This window comes from Rhipicephalus microplus, chromosome 10, assembly GCF_043290135.1.
Source record: "Rhipicephalus microplus isolate Deutch F79 chromosome 10, USDA_Rmic, whole genome shotgun sequence".
NCBI classification, from domain to species: domain Eukaryota; kingdom Metazoa; phylum Arthropoda; class Arachnida; order Ixodida; family Ixodidae; genus Rhipicephalus; species Rhipicephalus microplus.
In genome coordinates this window covers 13,925,171-13,940,851 of record NC_134709.1, presented here as the reverse complement: position 1 = coordinate 13,940,851, position 15,681 = coordinate 13,925,171, and the positions used below count along the sequence as shown (strand labels likewise).

The 15,681-nt window shown below is 50.2% G+C and overlaps 1 protein-coding gene across 5 annotated transcripts in view; it reads left to right on the top strand.

Moving 5' to 3' along the window:
- Window positions 1-15,681, top strand: part of LOC119181497 (latrophilin Cirl) — a 721,750-nt gene that overhangs the window by 557,591 nt on the left and 148,478 nt on the right. For 2 of the 5 annotated variants that reach the window (XM_075875082.1, XM_037432753.2), the window contains exon 1: window positions 820-1,349. The exons of the other annotated variants lie outside the window; for them this stretch is intronic. In XM_075875082.1, coding sequence (XP_075731197.1) covers window positions 1,274-1,349 — 76 coding nt within the window. In that variant the 5' untranslated portion in view covers window positions 820-1,273. Of the gene's footprint in view, window positions 1-819; window positions 1,350-15,681 lie in introns of those variants that run through there. 5 annotated transcript variants of the gene reach the window in all.

Here is a 15,681-nt window from a genome sequence, read left to right as displayed (position 1 = left end):
ATGCTGCGCAAGGCCGTCCGCAGAACTTTTCAATAGGGGGAAGGGGGGAGGGATATATCAAGCACAAATAGCTTTGTTTTTACTGCGGTACCGGTAAGAATAGTAATAGTGCGTAACGTGCAAAGTTGGCCGGTAATTCTGAAGCTACGTAGCTTATTGCCACTGCATTGAAAATTACCTAAAATATCAGGGAAGTGGGGGGCAGAAATAACCGCTCCCGCATCACCCTCATGATGGGGGGCCATCATGCTACGCGACGTCTTGTCTTGCCTGCCTTGCCATTAATTGCAACTGCATTGACAATTATCTGAAATATCAGGGGGATGGGGGCAGAAGTAGCCGCTCTTGCATCATCCTCATGATGCGGGGCCATCATGCTACGCTTGCCTGACTTGCCTGTGTATCGAACCGTTGAACCAAGCCTACCGCCACAAGCCGCCACCAGAAGGAGCCACATCACGGCCTCTTTCGAACATGATTCCGGCGGTGGTCCCCACCAGCTCGCGCCGTGGTGGGGCACCTCTCTCCCCTCAATTTGAGTAATCCCCCTTTCCTCCTCGATGCATGGGGGGGTGGAAGGGAGGGGGGATTGAAGCAAGGAACAAACTACGGGGGCGTTCATCGCGGCGGAAAGGGCGGCCGGAACGGAACAAGTTCTCGCATCGCATCAGAGGCACGCGTGAGAGAGGGGGAAACGAGCCCTCTCGGGAAGCAGCACTGCCCCTTGCCTCCTTGCACGAGTGCACAGCCGAAACAGCCGGCCTACCCTCGCGGTCTCGAAATAGAAGAGCCTGGGAGCCGCGCGAAGACGTGCTCACTGGTTCCCTCACAGTTGCTCCTTCGCTGGTCGCGGGATCGACCACGTACTGCCGCTCTTCTTACCGTGCTTCTGATCGTGTGCCGCGCGCGCGGTTCGGTGTTGTTTTGTGAACGGCTTGGGGCAGCGTGCGCGCGGAGTTTTGTCTGCGCTGCGTTTCGCTCGTCCCGAACAACGGCAGTTGGGATGATGGTGTACCTTGCACCGTATCGCCTCTGTGACGTCGGTGTCAACGGGACTGTCACCGGCCATCGACGACTCGGAGTGTGCTGAAGGCTTGGAAGGAGCCGGCTGAGCTTTCTTGTGTGTTAGGTGTATTCGCTCTACCCCGGATTGATCGATTGATCGGCTACGTCTGGTGATACGGATCGTACTACCCTTGCTCTCTTTTTTTCTATCCTTTTTTTTTCCCTTCGTGATTCCCCTTGGATATACGCCGGGTGCCTTTGCGACGCGATGGCGACCTGTCGCCGACTCCTTTGCGCCGGAATGTTTCTACTGATCGCAGAGGCCACCGTCGCAGTGCTTACCGGTGAGTTCTGATTACTTCGTTATGGTCGGGTTTATTTTGAATTATTGCGGACGGGGCGCAACCGTTATATAGGCAGGAAAAGGTGCTGCACTTATGATTGCTGCATTTTTTTTTTCTTTTTCCGGGTGTGTCTTCCTAAGCACACGATTCAAGGCGAAACATGCTTATCGTAGATGCATCGGCATTCAAGCGGTGTAACTCATCTCTCTGTAAACGCACCTCGTAAGTTGACTTCACGCACACGTTCATATGTGTTTTATGTAACGGCATCATAACAATCCGTACTTTGCGGTAAAATTTATGTCTGCAATGAAAAATATGAAACGTAGTTATTACCAATGTAAAAGTTCCGCACTGCTTTGGTTCGAAACTGTTCGCAATCTTTTTTCGGTAATGTCATCTTGCGAAGAAAATTAATTTCTGACACTACGTAGCTCTTGTTCTTGTGTTTACTCATTGAAGAATTTTCAGTAATAATCTTTTCTCTGTCTTCCTCGATAATTCTCATCCAATTTTGGATAAAATGCTCCCAGTTTCCCAGCCACGAAGAACGCTAAGGCTGTGGCACCTGTTTAAAAAGAATGGAAATTGCTACAAACTACGGGCCGGAAGAAATCGCCTATTTGTCGAACCGAAATTCATTTTTACCAGCTCTGCTGTCGTTTTTGATTTTTCGCTATTGTTCAACCTACGACCGCACTGGTTACGCTATCAGAAGCGCCTATCACGAGCTTTGCGTTGTGCCGAAAGAGCGGTTTACTCTGGCCCTTCCACTCCACTTTCTGATCGCAGTCGCGATAAAAGGCGTCGCGAGGACTGCGCTATCGGGGACGGAACAACTGAAGGAAAACGAACTGCATGACAATCAAGTGAAGGAAGCGACTTGTAGTATTTTAACAGTGGCAAAATAATGTCTTTCACACTCGCTTTTTCATGACTACGAGTGGCATTGACTGACACCCCCACGTTTATGTGTGCAGAAGATAAAGTGGATGGAAGATAAAGTGGAGTTTCTTCAGCAGCCATCTTCTGGGATTTCGGAGAGCTCGATTCAATGCTTACAAGAATTCCAGGAGTCTTTTGGTGGTTCCAGTCAGCTAAACAATAGGGAAAATCAAACGGCTGAAGGGGAACCGCGGTATTTAAGGAGTCGCATATTTTTAGCCCCTTTTGCTCCGCGTCAGGTGTAGCTATCCTGCCCGCTTATACGCTGGTATTGGACGATTGAGTTTTTTTTTTTGCGCATCCGAGTTTCGCTTTCGTGTTCCTGTATAGTTTTATTACGTGTGCTCTCCCATCGTTTCCAAAACGTCCATGACTTCTGCGCTGTAATAACGAAATTGATGCTGCTAGAATGATTTTAAACAGCGGATGCTTACTTCTGGACACCGGTCATCAGAAGAGCGCGATACAATATTTATACAGTACGCCGACAATCGAAACCTTGCTCATTACTCCTTATAGAGTTGGAGGTTTCAGCGAGGCTTCGCGAGGCACTGTTGTGAGGCATGTTTGCAACTTGCAAGGACCGCATACAGCGACGTACTGAGTGTTTTTTTGTTTAATTTTTTTTTCTGATGACGACTAAAATATTTTCTGATTGCTTCTCGGCGGTCAGTCAACTTCACGAGAAGAGGGAAATTCCTGTAAACGTTTCGCAGCCTGGGGTAATACAATTTCTTGCTCCACTAGCTTGCCTTCTTACATTCTATTAATTTGTCGAAGAGTCTTGAAATGTAATTGCAGTAGGTCAGCTTTCCTATTATGCTATCTTTTGAGGGCAATCAACTTATCACTTTAATACTTTCTTGTTTGCTTTTGTACGCTCCGTTATGGGCGTCTGGCACAGAATAGATATTGAGGTTGTTTGTTCCAAAACCACGATATGATTGAGAGACGCCGTGGTGGAGGGCTCCAGCAATATGCACCGTCTGGTCCTTCCACTGACACCGTACAGTACACTGGTCGAAAGAATTTTCGCCTCCTTCCAAAACGCGGCCTACATTCGATCCTGCGACCTTCGGGTCAGTCAGTAGTCGAACACCATAACTACTGTAAACTACCACGGCGGTTGTCTCAAACGTACAAGTTTCTCTCCAATGACCTCAGTGTCCGTGGGTCTCTGACTCCCATATCCACAGTGCACTCTAGTTAACATTGGGGAAAAAAAAAAACAATTGTAGGGCACTTCGTTCCCCAGACAGAGGGTGCTTTTGTAAGCGGCGAATCGCGCACTGCCTCAGTATACTCAGTTCGCCACGCTAGGTCCCAATCAAGAAGAGAGGCAACTTCGTCCGCGAACCACTGCAGCCGTCCGGACTGACATGGCCCCGACCGCGCGACGGGAGGCCACACCACAATGAAGGAAGGGAGACCGCTTATTACGACTTAACCCCCCCCAACGCGGGCCGCCCCGCTATATAAATTTGCGAAGCCTTGCCCGTTTAGGGGCCACGACTTTGACCGGACACAAGAACTGTCAGCTCCAGCAGGAGGGGAAACGGCCGTCTTCTGCTCCTTTCGCAGAGAAGCAGAAGTGCGTGTCTAGCAGACGATCTTAAGCTTCCTTCCTTTCTGGAACGCCCTGGGCTTTAAACGTGGGTGCTCTCTCGCTCGCACACACCCTTCGCACTGCGCTTGTCAGAAAGCGAGATAATGATCGTTCGGCGCCCTTGTAAGCGCCTCCAACGATGGCTTGTCAAGTCGCGGCTGCGCAGGCGACGTTTCGACTCGTCTTCTTTTTGTTCTCCGAGGAGGGGAGACCCTAGCGTCAAACCGTTCGCGCTCAGGGCTCCGCCGTCATTGTTCTCATCTGGAAACTTCTTTTTCCTTTCTCGACTCGCTCGTCAACCGACTGTCGGATGGTGTGGGAACTCCGCGTCACTGTGGGCGCTTGCTTGACTCCGTGAATGGCTTTTGTTCTTGTCCATTGAATTAAGAGATAAGAAGAGAGTTCCTGCGTTTTTTTTTCTTTAATCTTTGGCGAGGAAGGCGCTTCAAGCGGCGGCGACGTCGCTGGGAAGCGCTGTCGAGGCAAGCGTTAGCGGCGGTCCCCCTGTATTTGGCGACGTTGTCCTTTTGTCTTGGCGCACTCACCCGAGCGATGGGTGACGGCGTAACGCGGCGCTGACAGTACCGAGGAGTGATTGGGCATTTCTCTCGTGCGTCTAGGGTGTGTGACTTGGCGTCGTTGTTTGTGCTTGCGAGACGCTTCTTAACGGGTCCCGTCAAACACACGCCTGTCGGGAAGACCGCGGTTCCGTGGGCACGCGTCGTGGGCGAAGAATGCTCTTCCGTCATTTCGTACTCGCCGGCGAGGCGTCACTCTGTGTTGCACTTTGCGGCAATCTATTCGTTCATCTCGAGAACGCACACTTTCTGAATAAGACGAAGTGGCACATTCGTCTCATTTTTGGACGTTGAAGCTTCCGCACAAAGTCCTTTCGGCCGCCTGCTTGTTATGAACGCGTGTAGCTGAACTGACGGCGTTGCTGCCAGAACGGTTAAATCTGTAAGCGAAGATACGTAGGGTGACCTTATGCTCTTCTTATTGTTTGCAGCGCCCCGCCCGCTTCGCTATTCGAGGTGCACGCAGGCAACACATTACCAGTCGCCTGTTGCATCTCCGTCGTCCTTGCTGCTATTATGTTGTAGGAGGTCGCGTTATTGAGCTGGTTGGTGCTTGCTGAACGTCACAGTATGGTGCGAAGGCACTAATACAGACATACAAAACAGGCGCTGGACGTACAACTCTGCGCCTATGTTGTACGTCACCGTGTCTTAATGTTTGCATTTTAGCGCTGCTGACATTCAGCAATCTGTAAGCTCCTTTGTTGAGCCGTTTTGTGGATGCTTACGTGTGTCTAGGATTAATCCAATTTGTAGTTCATTTTTTTGAATTAATCGTTACCAGTGCCGTTGTGAAAGCAGAAGCCTGTGCAGGTACGGTGTTGGTCATTGAACCGTATTCAATTGTTACACGCGGGATAAAGTCTGTCAAACGACGTTTCAAAGCGGTGCAAAAGACGGAACTACAAGACAAAGGAGACCACAGGACCAGGCGCTGACCACATGCTAGCGCCAAGACTACACCACAGACACTTGCCTTGCGGTCTTCTTTGTCTAGTGCTTCCGTCTCTTGCGCTGAATTGAACTATGAACACCGAATCAACTCGCCTAGTCGCGCATATTTTTGCGGTCAAACAATGGCACCGCGTGAACTGCGTTCGTAGGTGTAGGTCGCCGGTAGCACTGCATATTGAGAAACACAACATCTTGGCTCATTCCGAAACGTCGATTTCGTTTCGTTTCACCGAAGTGTACGGAAGCCTTTGCGACCGCACACACACTCACACGGATCGCAATAAATTGCGGTTCCACAGCGGCGCAGATCGTACTTATCGGCATCCCTTGCGCGGTCCGGCAGGCGTGGGAAAAGAGACCGCTCCTCGGCGAGCCGAGGTAAGGCATAGGAAAGCCAAATCCGGAACACAGAGATACGACCAGGAGCACATCTGAAGCAGCTAAGTTTAAGGCCTACCAGGGGTACACGCGGCGGTGCATCTCTGCGTGGCTTTAAAGTTTGAGGGTGCGGGAAACGCAGGCGACGTGGAGAGGGGACGCTGCGAAATTTGGGCGAACTCTGAATCAACAATAAACGCGGCTCCAGTAACGACCTCTCCGAGGGGCCCGGAGGAACGCGCATGCCGCGGGAGGACGACGTCGCTTCATGAGGCCGAGACCATTTAAGAAGACCCTGGCGGCGCAGTCATGCAACGGCGCCTCGAGTTGCGGCAGCAGAGACTACTGCAATAATAACAACAGCAGCAGCATTAACAACTATACAAAACTCTCCCAAGTTCAAGAACGAAGAGAGAGCGGAGCTCGGGAATACTGTGAGGGGAAGGGGGGGGGGGGGGTCTGCCGAAGAACCCAGCGCTGCCACCATTGCCATGGCCGCCGGACCCTTCTGGGCAGCGTGCGCTTGTAGGGCCCTCCCGGGCGCTCTCCCGCCGAGTAATTGGCTTTTCTTTTTGAACGCCCTCCCGCGACCAAAGCTAGCTTCTTCTCTTCCATCCTGGTCACCCCCCCCCCCTCCCTCCACCCTTGGAAGAGCACCGCCGTCGAAGACGACGGAGAAGCATAGAAGCCGTGTACAGAGCTTGCAGAACCTGATTCCTGTCGTGCTCCGCCCCTTTGGTTCGGGCCACGTCCATCTATCTTTTTGGCCGGAGAGGAGGTTGCCTAAGCGAGGGAGAGGGCCCCAGAGAAGATCTCTCTTCACGTTCCAGCAATTTGCTCCGTTTATGGCGTAGCGGAGGCACCGACCGGAGAAGGAGGGAGCGAAGCGCATATGATGGCCCCAAGCGTCGGTCCTGTAGCGGACGGACGGTCCCGCAGCCGGACAGCTGCCTTCTTCGACGAGTATTAGAGACCCCGTGTTGTGTGCGGTTTTCCACGCTCACTGGCCTCCGATACGGCCAACTCTGGAATGAAGAGGGAAGGGGGGGGGGGGTAGCTCTTCATGGTGCGGCGGTGGTAGTCGCCGTTCTGCGGTTGCAATAAAGGCGCAACGTGTCACGAAACTCTCGCAAGAGAGATACAAATACACACACACACACTACGTGGAGCTCAGCCCGCACGCGGCTCGATTTTCTTTTGTGCGAGTGGTGGCTTCAGCCCTGCCTTGCCCTCCCTGCGTTGGCCCCCCTACCACGAGACGTGCGGGGACCGCACGGCACGTCGCTTGTGTCCGGCGGTTCGTGGGCAGCCGGTATCCGGCTCGTGGTCGATCGTGTAACGCGGTCAGCGTCGGCTTGTCCGCTCGCGAACGGCGCCCAAATTTGGCGCTGATCGCATGTCCGGGCCCGAAGAGCTCCCAACAGCAAAAGTTTACGGGACATTGGCTCCAAGACAAATGTGACAAGACAAATGCGAACTTTAGCCCAATTTGTGCGTGATGCTTCTGACCTAGCTGCTGACTGCTCAGGTTGCAATAGCAACTTAAGGCTGGGGCACTTAATTGGAGGTTACGTCTCAAACACAGCTTCCATGATCATTTTGTGCCCCGCAAGCTTTTGCTGTTCTTTGTACGTATGCAAGTATTGCGTGCGTCCGCGATCGGAAGCTAATTCGGGGACGCTTGGCGTGAGTAGTGGTCTGAAAGTTACCCTGCTCCCTTGCGCTGGTAGCCAACAGTTACACCGTGACTGTAGCGTTAATGTCACAATTCGATTCTGTAGCTTTGTATGTACGGGTCGTTTTATTTGGGTGCAGTTTTTGGAACGTCCGGTGATCTAAACTGCCCCTGTCGCTATGGTGTGCCTTATAGCTGCTAGAGTTTGATTGTCGCGTCGAAACGTGACAGCCAATCATCTGCCCAGAGGCTACGAGAAACACAGAAATCGGAATAGAGCTGTCCAGAAAAGCCAAGCAAGCGTGGCGCGACGTTGCGAAGTTTGAACGATATCTGAATAGTTTGTGATCAACCTCGCAATAAGATAGAACGGTAGGGATGTTAATGTATTGCGGCAACGAAAACTATAGCTCCCCCTTCGCTCCTGTTACTCATACCTGTTTCGTCGTTCTTGAAAATTCAGCGATGATCATGACACATTTTTTGTAAATGTGTAAATTTATCTTCCTGGTTTGCAGTAGGAATATTACCATTCTTGTATGATTCTGTCTTAACCAGAAGAGTACGTACCCGCACGGTACATGTGAGGCAAGAACATCTACGGTAGATATCGCACGTACATTGCTTGTCCCATGCAGCTATTCCGCGATTCGTCCGGCTAATGCGGTAACACGACCCGGCCGCCGAACTTTCTCTTACCTCGTTGCTTTCGTTCCAGTTTATTAATGTTATCTTCTTTCGCTCACAAGACTAGCTTAGCTGTCTCCGTACCTTTCGGTAGGTAAACACAGTCGCAGCACTGTAGATGTAAATCTCTGTACGCTCGGCATGCATGGCGGAAGGCCGATCGTTCACTGATCACACTCGCAAAAAACAAACAAAAAAAACAAAACAGTGAATCGTTCTCATTGCGGCTTCTGCCGATAGGGCACGTGACCGCATAAAGAGGGACCGCACCGTACACACAAGCCGCTCGTGGATCAAAAGCTTTATATATTACCGCACTCGGGACTCGCTCGCCAAGCCGCCTGTACCGCGGGAGCGGCCCAGCAAAGCAACAGTTCTCTCTTGTTCGTCAAGTTGTGCGCTCCGGCGATAGGAAGGGGGGGAAAGTCGAGTCTTCTTCGAATGGATGTACGACGACGAGATGGGCGCAGTGAAGGGGAAATGAAGAAGAGGGGGACGAAGAGGTTGGATGCAGCGAGTGTAAGCCGCGACATCGGTCCTGTATCTCACCGGCAGGAGCACCCCATCAGTTGCCAACCCGATCGCTATCTTTATCGCGAGGGCCATGGAAGGTGCTCTCTCATCGCTGGTCCCTTCCGCGTGTGTATACTACGTTTGTCTTTGCCTTTCTTTCTGTCTTTCTTTCGAAAGACGACGCTGCCGCATCGGCCCGTCGTCGTTGCCCATCGCTCTGCGACACCGATCATTTTTTCTTTTCGCTTTCTCCCGTCCTCGACCAGCGACTATAGGACCGGAGAGCGTGGCGGCGTCGTGGAGCGGCTAATGACCGCTGCATCTTGGCTGTGTCCTCTCCTGGGTACTAGCTAGCTGTAGTGTGGCGCGTCTAAGGGTTGTTCGTTTTCTTGTGACCCCCCCCCCGCAGTTCACGTTCTTCGTCTGAGCTCTACGTTTCTTCTTCTTACAGTAACGGAGGAGATGATCACCGCAGCGTCGTCCTTTCTATAAGCTTTTCCGTAATCCATTCTTGCCGTCCGGTGCGCCGACTGTGACCAGTCTCGGGCGATAGCGTCTTGGTACGGGAAGTAGCGAAAGAAGATTGGATTCATCCGCTTAGGAATTCGAATGCAATCATTCTTTTGTCTACTATCCAGTCAGCGGATAACGTAGGTACCGGCCTGAATGACGGAAGACGAAAGGCTTCTGTCGCTATGAAACATTCCCTTACTATCACTGGCGGATAACAGAATAGACGCGATATCTTGCCTCTATTTTGTGTTTCGTTTTAGCAGTTTTTTTTTCATTTCTCTATTTGTAGCTTAGCGCTATAGTTGTCTCCACTCCAGTAACCCTGCTGTCGGTCACGCTTTCAAACCAAGCGTAAGCTGGTTCGACTGGTCAAACTCGGACACCGGCTGCTGGCTGGACGGCCAACTGTAATATGGTTTTAGTTTGCCTGCGCGGTTTTTAAGACGCGCACCAATTTTTATGGCGAGCGTCCGTGAGAGGTCATTGCTGCTGTACCTTGATTTTTCGTGTACCCGCGTTACCGACGACGTGGCTTTCGCTTCCAGACCTCTCAAACCTCTCCTCCTCACCGAACTGTCGTGGAGGTCGTGTCACCGCCGTTAGCGGACCTTATCACTTCGGCTGTAGATAGGCTCGCTGCCCTTCTTGGCTGATTTGTGGCCGTCGATAAGGGAGTGCGTGCCAGAGATCTAAGAGACGTGCTCTCTCGTCCTGTTTGTTTTTTTCGTCGCAGCCGGCTAATGGGTGTGGGCTTTCTTCGCCTCTCACTGTCGTGGCGTTGTGGACCTCCTTTATGTTTCTTGCCCCTGACTCATAGCTCGTGGTTCGCCGAGTGACCCCGGAGTCATTTTCCTGGCGTTCGGAGTCGATAAGCCGTGGCCGCGGCCTGTGGTCTCCTCCTTGAGGCGTCCAAATCACCCCGTCGTCTGTGTCGAAACACGGGCCGAAGCGAGTAATCGTGTCCCGTTGTTAAGGACAGTTGTTGGCGAGGGGGGGGGGGGTGTAAACTACGTCGCATGTCGCTCGCTACTACGAGCACACTTCTCATGTCTACTTGTCTACTCGACTTTTGTTGACTTTTCATTCGTTTCTTGGATTTTCATGGCGTTTGTCTTCGGTACACTTCTTTCCCTTCGATTTTCTCGTTTCTGTGAGAATTCACCGTGGCGTTTTTTTTTTTCCTTTTTTGGAAGGGGGGGGGGGGGGTGAGCACGAGGCGCCGGATTCGAGTCTTTTCTTTACGTGCTCCGGGTTTATGAATTCGCGTTAACGAGGTCCCAGATGGTGTCAAAATTATTCAGGTATGCATTCAACTGCGGTGCTACTCGCACAGCCACAGATGGTATTTAACCACCGTGGTATCGAGCCAGGTTTTGCTCCTTCCTTGCCTCTGTAGCTCATTTCCCTATTGTAAATGCTTCATTAATTCGTTGTTCGTTCATAACTCCAACGTCTACAGCGAGCTTACGCATTCATAACATTTTTCGGGGGCTTGCTTCACTCTTTCATTCGCTTGTGAATCTACCGCCGTTCATCTGGTAATTCGTTTCCTTAATATCTCAGCTACTTTTTTTTTCACGCATTCTATTCCACGTTCATTCCTTTATAATGTCACCTCATACGTCAATTTCCTTGTTAATTCACGTCGCACCTTTTCTTGACATACTTGTTCTCTCGTGCTTTTATTCCATCCTGCATTGCCTCGTGCACTCAGTCATTAGCTTCTCTCTCTTCCTTTTTGTATATTTTGTCCGTGAAAGACTTCCGCCGCTATAGTCGCTTCGTACACACTTTACTTCCTTCCGGTCTGGCGCACCGAGGGTGACGACGGTAATGGCTCTCGTTTGCGATGACCCTTCAGCTGAGGACGAGATCGTGAAACACGCTCGGTGCGCCCGGGCCTTTTTCAACGGACGTCCACGCATTACAGCCACTGGTGTGTGTGCGTATACGGGTTCCTAAACGGGTGCCCCTCCTCCTTCTCCTTCCGACCTGTGATAAACCACCCTGGTTTCCGGCACGGTGCTTTCTTTCTTCGCAAACACGGACGGTGAGAAAGGCGTTAAACACAGCGTCGCGTACCGTCTTGAGGACGTATACTGCGGGCTCTTGCGCTGCGACGGTGAGAGGTCAAAGAGGGAAAAAAAAAAATGGCTGTGAAAGTTACTGCGTCGTTTGGGGTCGCCATTATCCGCACGGCTAGAACACTGTCTATGTAAACACACTCCTTGTCTCGCTAGATTCGGTGCAGCGCTTTAGGAGCTCGAGCTATAGTTGATTCTTAAACCTGCCGTAGTGACATTGAAGGCGAGAGCCGTGGATGCCTCATCACGGGCAGAAATTGACCGTCGGCGTCCCGTGACGTCAATACGAGCGATGCAAACGGTTATCATCGCGTGACGACATAGCCTATAGATGCCGGGATTTGCGACGTAACCGTGCTGTAACTATGACGTCATCACATGAAATGGTTCAAAGGTGGACCGATCGTGGAGGCAATGCAAAACTTGGTTTGGTGCAGAAAGATTGCAATGCGTCTGATATCGGAGGCAGTGCGAAATCATATTGAGTGCAGGAGTGTTTTCGAAGGGTGATTGAGAGGATTGATGCATCGAGTGAAAAGAGAAAAAAAAAAACAAAATGAATTTTGCCTGCGAGTTGTTTTAGACAAAAGTAACAGACTTCGTGAGTTTTTTTTTTGCGTAATGTGTCTTTCTGCTGTGATTCTTGGGCTCTGTATGTATAGCCGACGTAATGCGGTGCAGGAGAGAGCCGTTTCCGAACAGTTAACGCGAATTCGACCAGGTGGAATGCTGACGCGGAGAGGCTCTCGTGGTACTGCACGCATCTAGAGGAGGGAGTGGAATTCCTTTACAGCCTTACTACCCCTGTTACACTCGACGACGCTACCGGACCCCAACGTTGGGGTTTCGCTCATATAGCCGAGCGCTCTTTGGCCTCCTTCCGAGTAGCTCGTTATTCGAGGAAAACAACGGGTGCAGTTCAGCCGACCGAGCGAAGGGGCGCTTCGCTTCGCTTATCCACGTTGAAAAATTGCGCCCTTGCATCGACGATGTTGTTCGCATGGTACACATGGTACACCACCTCCATTTTTTGTTTCTTTTTTCTTCTTCGTAAGCATCTCTCAACGCACGAGCACAGGTCACGGAGGCCAATGCGGTGCTTCGAAGCACGCTGCCTACATGTGCATCTAACGACCCTTACGGTGACAGGGGCTGAACATCTCTACTAGGTACGAGACCAAAGGGTGCGGTGTCTTGAAACAGTGTCACTTGAGCTGCAGTACTTTCGTGGTACCAAAGTGCATTGCGGATCGGTGGCTCGTTTCTTTGCTGGACACAGCTGCATCAAGCCAAGCAATCGCCGGCTCGTTTTTTTTGCTTGGCTTCATGCAACTGCGACCAGCAAAGTATAGCATAGGGGACGTTATTCGTAGTTTTCGACTACGGTGTGGTAATTATGACGAACGATGACAAATTAAAGCTGATGAATAATGCCAGTTGTCGGTAGTGACCGAGGCTACGGCTTCAAGACAGTCGCCAGCGGTTCGAGGTCGTAGGCGAAGTATTATTAGAAGTGATAAACACGGTGGAAAGTGGTTAGCTGAGACGACGTGGTTTTGACCGGAGCTTTCCTAACCTTCTCCTAAATCAAAACTACAAGTTGGGAAAGCAAAGTACAAGGTGGGAAAGTGAGACAATCCAGAATAGCCTTAGCATTTGACGACGAAGTTCGCATTTCGATTGCCGTCATTGCAATGACGTACCTCGTAGCAATCGCAGCCGGCAACCCTTACTGGATTGCAGTTGGGGTGCATTGTTTTCTACATACTGCATCTGGAAACGCACGATATGCAACGCAAAAGACATAGAGACGAAATAAAGAATGTGGGGAAGAGTTGCAGCCTTATCGCTTCTTCACGTGGCATAGTTGCACCGCAGTGAAGCCAGCTTTGCGTGGCGCCCTTTCCTTCGTTCTCTCGTGCTTCGTATCACAACGCCATATCCGCGAAACCGCCACCCACGGTGGCATGATCCCAATTATAGCTGCAGATGTTGCGTCTTTTGCTTTCCTTAACTTCCCCCCTCTCTCTCACGGTGAGAGGATACGACATACTTTAAGGCACTAAGAGTTGCATGTATATTGTGGACGTAGCAGCTTCTCCTGCGCTGGACTTCAATCATTATGCGCTATATACTGAACCAGAGCGTCGCCAGCAATCGAACCCACGCCCTTGTGCTTCGCATTGCAACGCCATATTCGATAAACCACCACGGACGGCTATGGTCCTACTTGTTGACCATTAAACGTCGTCATGTACATTATGAACATCGCAGCATCTCGCCCGCTGAACTTCAATTATTTGGGACAAAACTAAATCGTAGCGAAATAGCGGCTCCTTTTCCTTTTTTCTTTTTTTTTGTTCTTCGCGATAACGTGGCACGGGCCATTAGTGTCAAAGTGGGAATCCGTGTCTTTCGGCCAGTCTTGTCTCGGCTTACATTGCGCCCAGTTTTCGTTATCGCGACCAAGTTCTCCGAACGGAAGATAATTTTTTTTTCTTTCTCGCGAAACCGCTCAGCACTCGTGAGATGGGCCATCCAGAACGACATCGCCTCATCTCTTTCTACCTTCCGTCATTTTAGTCGAGATTTTTTTTTTTCTCCACGTCGTCTTAGCACACACACGTCTAAATTGATCGCTGCTTCATTTTTTTTTTATTTCGCCTCGGAAAGTTTTGAGCCGTAATCGCCGGTACGTACTTAACGCGTCCTTTCAAGTCGTACATCGCTCCCGACATTTCTTGGCGCATGTGGCCGCTATCTTTCTTGGTCGTTCGGATCCTCGCGGGAATTTGTGCTGCTCTCAATCTCTGTACTGCAGATAACGGTACACCGAAGAGCTTTACGGAGTGCGGCCGATTTTGATGCACTTTCTAGCTTTCGGACGACGAACCACTGTATATAGAAATAAGGAATGTAATATATATTTATCAAGAAGTGCGAGAGGGACGCGGATGATGTTTTCGATAACTGCGCCATTAACCGAGCGCAAGAATCCCGTTTTCACACAGCTCAGGAGGTTGCTACAACTGTCGAGTACACATTTGGTGTGGTATTGCGTGCCCCTGTGAATGTTAACGACACTTGACGCAATGTGGGCAGTGTAGAGAGCTGTAGCGTCGTTATAAATGTCGCGGAATACTTATTTCGCTATAAAGCTTTAGGCATAGAGCAAGTGATTGTCGGTGAACACACCCATCGCACTAGTAAACGTCTTTTAAGAGATTTCCTTAACCTAAGCTCATTGTTTCAGTGGAATGCCGTAAGTGGACGATATGAGATTGTGTCGAACAGAAACGTCACACTTCCATAAATAACAAGCAATGGTTAATTTATTTGACGATATTCATTAAGCCATTGAAAATTAGGCAACTTCACTTGTGCTTTTCGTGGTTCGCGTGACCTGATGGCTTCATTATGACTGTGAAAAAGAATTCAGGCTGCTGCAGCCTCTCGACTGTCCTCCTTTTATATATATATATATATATATATATATATATAATCGTGGAGGAGAGATAAAGCACTTACGCCACCCTTTTCGTTGAACCGGAAGAACTCATCCGGTCACCACTTTCGGAAGAAGGTCTTATAAACCGTTACACTCGCACCAGCTGCTTCCTTCGTGACATATAAAGCGCGCTCCTTCGCGTATGTTTCTCTTTAATTCAACATCGACTCTCGGAAGCTGAATCGAATGGATCAGCTGAATTTCAACTAAAAAAAATTGAACATAAAGCGAAGAAAGAGACAGTCTGCACGGTCAGTGAAGTGTGTTCACAGAACGCAAAGTAAGAGAGAGAGAGAGAGATGCCCGCTCACTTTACGTTGTATAAAAACAGACAGATTAAGAAAGGGAAACAGCAAAGCCGTGTCGTCCGCTGGCCCGCGTGTTTTCTGCAAACGCCGCGCAAATGCGTCCGTCCATCCATCTCTGTCTTCCTGTTTATTTTTTGTTTTTCTTTCTAAGTGTATTTCAGCTTCACGTGGAAGTCTTCACGTGGAACTCAGCGTGGCCAGTGTCTTGTGTACACACACTCTAGTCTTAATAAAACGGTGCAACGTTCTCCACCTCTACCGGTTCAAACGGGTGTTATTGCTCAGCGATGTGAGCGCATGTGTGCGTTCATTCGAGCTACGCGTCGTCTGCTTTTCAGTAGCAGACGTCTCCGACGAGCGTGAACCATTTGATCCTACCGCCTAGTTTTCCCTCTCTCTTAATTTATTGCAGTGATAATTAAAAACAATAAACTCCAATACGGGGATAATTAAGAACTTGAAGTTAGAGTACACAATGGTTGAGTTGCTACTGCAATTCCGGAATAGGAGACACAGACTCGCTAATTTTTCTTGGCCGGACTCACTCGAACTCAAAACTTTCAAAAACATTATTCATCCGCAC